The sequence below is a fragment of the Eucyclogobius newberryi genome, unplaced genomic scaffold, assembly GCF_026437365.1.
Source record: "Eucyclogobius newberryi isolate DKJ021-1_F unplaced genomic scaffold, fEucNew1.0.hap1 SCAF_15, whole genome shotgun sequence".
In the NCBI taxonomy this organism is placed as follows: Eukaryota; Metazoa; Chordata; class Actinopteri; order Gobiiformes; family Gobiidae; genus Eucyclogobius; species Eucyclogobius newberryi.
This window is the reverse complement of record NW_027315779.1, coordinates 154,515-160,514: the sequence shown is the minus strand read 5'-3', so window position 1 is coordinate 160,514 and position 6,000 is coordinate 154,515. Positions and strand designations below refer to the sequence as shown.

General features: G+C 54.7%; 1 protein-coding gene across 2 annotated transcripts in view; it reads left to right on the top strand.

Moving 5' to 3' along the window:
- The first annotated feature begins 3,351 nt into the window (after positions 1-3,351).
- pdlim4 (PDZ and LIM domain 4) overlaps positions 3,352-6,000 on the top strand; it is an 84,226-nt gene continuing 81,577 nt past the window's right edge. Inside the window, exon 1 of one of the 2 annotated variants that reach the window (XM_072445673.1) lies at positions 3,352-3,471. In XM_072445673.1, the coding sequence (XP_072301774.1) occupies positions 3,379-3,471 (93 nt within the window). In that variant the 5' untranslated portion in view covers positions 3,352-3,378. The remainder of the gene's footprint in view (positions 3,472-6,000) is intronic. The other variant, XM_072445674.1, reaches the window with a different exon arrangement.

The following is a 6,000-nucleotide window of genomic DNA, read 5'->3' as shown; positions in this document are numbered from 1 at the left end:
CCCTCCTCCTCCTCTCCTCCTCCTCCTCCTCCCTCCTCCTCCTCCTCTTCCCTCCTCCTCCTCCTCTTCCCTCCTCCTCCTCCTCTTCCCTCCTCCTCCTCCTCCTCCTCCTCTTCCCTCCTCCTCCTCCTCTTCCCCCTCCTCCTCCTCCTCCTCCTTCTCCTCCTCTTCCTCCTCCTCCTCTTCCCTCCTCCTCCTCCTCTTCTTCCTCTTCCCTCCTCTTCCCTCCTCCTCCTCCTCTTCCCTCCTCCTCCTCCTCTTCCTCTTCCCTCCTCCTCCTCCTCTCCTCCTCTTCCCTCCTCCTCCTCCTCTTCCCTCCTCCTACTCCTCCTCCTCCTCTTCCCTCCTCCTCCTCCTCTTCCCTCCTCCTCCTCCTCCTCCTCTTCCTCCTCCTCCTCCTCTCCCTCCTCCTCCTCCCCCTCCTCTTCCCTCCTCCTCCTCCTCTTCCCTCCTCCTCCTCCTCTTCCTCCTCCTCCTCCTCTTCCCTCCTCCTCCTCTTCCCCCTCTTCCTCTTCCCTCCTCTTCCTTCCTCCTCTTCCCTCCTCCTCCTCCTCCTCTTCCCTCCTCCTCCTCTTCCCTCCTCCTCCTCCTCCTCCTCTGCCCTCCTCCTCCTCCTCCTCCTCTTCCCTCCTCCTCCTCCTCCTCCTCCTCCTCCTCCTCCTCCTCTTCCCTCCTCCTCCTCCTCCTCCTCCTCCTCATCTTCCCTCCTCCTCCTCCTCTTCCCTCCTCCCTCCCCCTCCTCTTCCTCCTCCTCCTCCTCTTCCCTCCTCTTCCCTCCTCCTCCTCCTCCTTCCCTCCTCCTCCTCCTCTTCCTCTTCCCTCCTCCTCCTCTTCCCTCCTCCTCCTCTTCCCCCTCTTCCTCTTCCCTCCTCCTCCTCCTCCTCCTCTTCCCTCCTCCTCCTCCTCCTCTTCCCTCCTCTTCCTTCCTCCTCTTCCCTCCTCCTCCTCTTCCCTCCTCCTCCTCTTCCCTCCTCCTCCTTCTCCTCCTCCTCTTCCCTCCTCCTCCTCCTCCTCCTCCTCTTCCCTCCTCCTCCTCCTCCTCCTTCTCCTCCTCTTCCCTCCTCTTCCCTCCTCCTCCTCTTCCCTCCTCCTCCTCCTCCTCCTCCTCCTCTTCCCTCCTCCTCCTCCTCCTCCTCCTCTTCCCTCCTCCTCCTCCTCCTCTTCCCTCCTCCTCCTCCTCCTCCTCCCCCTCCTCCTCCTCCTCTTCCTCTTCCCTCCTCCTCCTCTTCCCTCCTCCTCCTCTTCCCCCCTCTTCCTCTTCCCTCCTCCTCCTCCTCCTCCTCTTCCCTCCTCCTCCTCCTCCTCTTCCCTCCTCTTCCTTCCTCCTCTTCCCTCCTCTTCCTCTTCCCTCCTCCTCCTCCTCCTCCTCCTCCTCTTCCCTCCTCCTCCTCCTCCTCTTCCCTCCTCCTCCTCTTCCTCCTCCTCCTCTTCCCCCCTCCTCCTCCTCCTTCTCCTCCTCTTCCTCCTCCTCCTCTTCCCTCCTCCTCCTCCTCTTCTTCCTCTTCCCTCCTCTTCCCTCCTCCTCCTCCTCTTCCCTCCTCCTCCTCCTCCTCCTCTTCCCTCCTCCTCTTCCTCTTCCCTCCTCCTCCTCCTCTTCCCTCCTCTTCCTTCCTCTTCCCTCCTCCTCCTCCTCTTCCCTCCTCCTCCTCCTCTTCCCTCCTCCTCCTCCTCTTCCTCTTCCCTCCTCCTCCTCCTCCTCTTCCCTCCTCTTCCTTCCTCTTCCCTCCTCCTCCTCCTCTTCCCTCCTCCTCCTCCCCCTTCTCTTCCCTCCTCCTCCTCCTCTTCCCTCCTCCTCCTCCTCTTCCCTCCTCCTCCTCTTCCTCTTCCCTCCTCCTCCTCTTCCCTCCTCCTCCTCTTCCCCCTCTTCCTCTTCCCTCCTCCTCCTCCTCCTCCTCCTCCTCCTCTTCCCTCCTCCTCCTCCTCCTCTTCCCTCCTCTTCCTTCCTCCTCTTCCCTCCTCCTCCTCCTCCTCTTCCCTCCTCCTCCTCTTCCCTCCTCCTCCTCCTCCTCCTCCTCCTCCTCTTCCCTCCTCTTCCCTCCTCCTCCTCCTCTTCCTCTTCCCTCCTCCTCTTCCCTCCTCTTCCTTCCTCTTCCCTCCTCCTCCTACTCCTTCTCCTCCTCTTCCCTCCTCTTCCCTCCTCCTCCTCTTCCCTCCTCCTCTTCTCTCCTCCTCCTCCTCTTCCCTCCTCCTCCTCCTCCTCCTCCTCTTCCCTCCTCCTCCTCCTCTTCCCTCCTCCTCCTCTTCCCTCCTTCTCCTCTTCCCCCCTCTTCCTCTTCCCTCCTCTTCCCTCCTCCTCCTCCTCCTCCTCTTCCCTCCTCCTCCTCTTCCTTCCTCTTCCCTCCTCCTCCTCCTTCTCCTCCTCTTCCCTCCTCCTCCTCCTTCTCCTCCTCTTCCCTCCTCCTCCTCTTCCCTCCTCCTCCTCCTCCCTCCTCCTCCTCCTCTTCCCTCCTCCTCCTCCTCTTCCCTCCTCCTCCTCCTCTTCCCTCCTCCTCCTCCTCCTCCTCCTCTTCCCTCCTCCTCCTCCTCTTCCCCCCTCCTCCTCCTCCTCCTCCTTCTCCTCCTCTTCCTCCTCCTCCTCTTCCCTCCTCCTCCTCCTCTTCTTCCTCTTCCCTCCTCTTCCCTCCTCCTCCTCCTCTTCCCTCCTCCTCCTCCTCTTCCTCTTCCCTCCTCCTCCTCCTCTTCCTTCCTCTTCCCTCCTCCTCCTCCTCTTCCCTCCTCCTCCTCCTCCTCCTCCTCTTCCCTCCTCCTCCTCCTCTTCCCTCCTCCTCCTCCTCCTCCTCTTCCCTCCTCCTCCTCCTCTTCCCTCCTCCTCCTCCCCCTCCTCTTCCCTCCTCCTCCTCCTCTTCCCTCCTCCTCCTCCTCTTCCCTCCTCCTCCTCCTCTTCCCTCCTCCTCCTCTTCCCCCCTCTTCCTCTTCCCTCCTCTTCCTTCCTCCTCTTCCCTCCTCCTCCTCCTCCTCCTCTTCCCTCCTCCTCCTCCTCCTCCTCCTCCGCCTCTTCCCTCCTCCTCCTCCTCTTCCCTCCTCCTCCTCCTCCTCCTCCTCCTCCTCCTCTTCCCTCCTCCTCCTCCTCCTCCTCCTCCTCCTTTTCCCTCCTCCTCCTCCTCCTCCTCTTCCCTCCTCCTCCTCCTCCTCCTCCTCTCCTAAAGGGGGCCGGACAGAGGACAGCCCTGTCTCTCGCGTCCCAGCCGCGTCAGAGCTTCGTTTATTTAAACCTGACTCGAGAGCGGAGCAGAGTTTTCCTGAGCCGGCGCGGCGTTGCCTAGTTGCAGCGGGACGGGATTTACACACCGACACCGCTTCTTCTTCTTCTTCTTCTTCTTCTTCTTCTTCTGTTTTTGACCGTGTGGACACTTACCCCGTCCCGTCTCAAAAGCCCAAATGCCGCAGACCGTGACGCTAACGGGACCGTCTCCGTGGGGCTTTCGGCTCGTGGGAGGACGGGACTTCAGCACGCCCTTGACCGTGTCCCGGGTGAGTGTCATTCATTGATTTGGGGGTAAAAGACGTCTGTTAAACGCGTTCTTTTGGAGTTGGACAAAGACGCGTTTTAACGGGATGTTACGCGTCTGCTGCGGGGGTCTCAAGCGGTGGTGCGCGGCCTCCGGGGGCACTTGGTGATTGGGATGATTTAAGATTCGTAATTAAAAAGAAGGTCAAATAGAATTGCGCTTGAAGGAAAGTGCTCGTTGGAGTTCATGTTTCATCATTTCCTTTAATGATTTGGAGGATTTTTGGACATTGATATAGTTGAAAGAAGAACGTATAAGTAATAATCGAATAAAACAAAGCTGTTTGAAACCACATTTTCAAAGTGTGAGACAAGGTTTTGAGGGAACTTGAGACTAAAGTGTTGTGAACCACTAATCTACATCTAAAATGTGTTCCGAATGAGTTTATCTGATACATTTTGCCCTTTCAGCAGTGCAGTTAACCCATTCCAACCTGTTACAACCTGTTAACACAACATTGACAATCAAACTCTGCATTTATTGATCTTTAACACATCATTTCTGGTTTAGTGGGCGTGACAGCGCTTTTGTTTAATAAGTTATACAAATTGTATTCCCACAGGCGTCTGTGCTTTTGACACAGGCCCTGTTCATTGACATTATTCATTGACATTATTCTGTTGATCGTTTCCAAAGTGTTGCAATAAAGATAAATAATTCAAACAAAAACAATTAGACGTCTTTGAACTCAAGTCATTTTTTTTTGTCGACAACATTTTCACTCTGTTGAATCTTTGGCATGCACCGGTCTCTTCTGCTCCAGGAAAACTTCATAAAATCCCACTTCAAAATCAGTCCTTCACATTTACAGCTCTATTAACACCAGCAAACGGCACGTCGAGAGTATTTCTGCGGTTAATAATGTTATAAGGTGTTGCGTGTGCGTCCAAAATTCCCCCGGCGAACTTCCCTGACCCTTTGAATTTTAACAATGGGTCAGAAGTCAAAGCGCTGGCAGGGAATCGCAGAAGCCGATAGTTTACGATGTCCAGGATAAACATTGGCCGTTGGCGCTCCAGGACAAGAGGAGCGAGAGCGAGACATTTGTTTTTCATCGGAGACGCTGAGGGAATCCAGGTGTCCATCACAGCTACAGGCCCCCCGCTGACGCAGCGCGCGCACCCCACCCGGCTTTTAACTGCCGCCGCTTCAAACCACAGGTGTAATTTATGGATTTACGGTGGTGGAGAATTGGACGAAACGCTGAGAGGTCACTCCAAGGCAGCTTTCACGCCGAGGCTACCGCTAAGTACTCCTCCGGGGGCCGGTGACGCGACACCAACAGAGCAAGCGCTACGGTCGCCGCTACGGGCTGCGGAGGCGTCGCAACCACTTTCCGGTTTTGATGTGCGCGACCGGCGTGGGAAATGATTGCACGTTTTTCTCCGTAGTTTTCCTTGTTCGCGCGCAATTTTGTTTGATTTGATAAGATTTTCCGGGCTTGGAGCTGGCTTAAAGGTGCACCGTGTGGCTTTTTAGCTGTTGGAGGGTGGCTGCACTTGTTTGTCTCCATGGAGATGGTATAGCTTTGCCTGATATGTTCCACAGTATGGCATTACACTTAATTACGTTGCATTTTTTTCCAGTTACATTGGTTTTAATCTCGCTCAGAATCCCTCGATAAATGCGCTCTCTCACCGTGAGCGGGGTTGTCTGGCCACAGATCTGACCTGGCTTGCGTCGTCTCATACGCGTTTCCGTGGAGATAGACGAGTGAAAGGCTTTACTGTGGAACGCCAGTTATAACAGCGTTGTAATATTGTCGTTTAGTGAAGGACAACGTGGTCAGTTTCTCAAGGGAAGACAAAAACACTATGAGTCGGTCTGAGCGTTTTGGATCACAATTCAGACGTTATCATGACGATACATTTAGAAGTGGGCGATCTTTGAAAAAACGCCGATGTATCGCAGTTGTAGTTTTGGAGATCTGCAAAATGAGAACATGGAGTCAAAAGGATCAAACATTGACTCAAAACGAGACGGAAATGATGTCATGACAACGACTAAATCGCAATATGTCGATCTTGAGCACAATAGCAGAGCGCCACAGGAATGAGATCACGCAATACTTGAAATGAGTTTACATTTCTCAGCCCTTATTTGTCTGAGTACGTCACTGTAATTACACCTGGTTCTCGCCAAACAAACATTGCGTAACATTGCGTTTTCTCAATATTCGACCACGTTTACGGCTTCGATTGTGTTTGTCTTTGGGGCTTTTCTGTTGTGCAACTCAAAGTAAACCGAAACTAGTCCAATGAAAACGCTGTTATTGATCATAAATCGGCTATTACACTGCACGTTAATCATATTTAGCCGTCCATTTTGGAGGCGGCCCCTTTGTGACCCCCTTCGTCTGCTGACGTTGGGGAAAAAACCCCATCTATTTACAGTTGGAAAGCCGCAGCTTTGGACGGACCACTGCATTTCTCGCTGATTACGACTCAAATTAAATCATTTGCAAGTTGCGCTTCAGAAGTAGCCGTAAAAA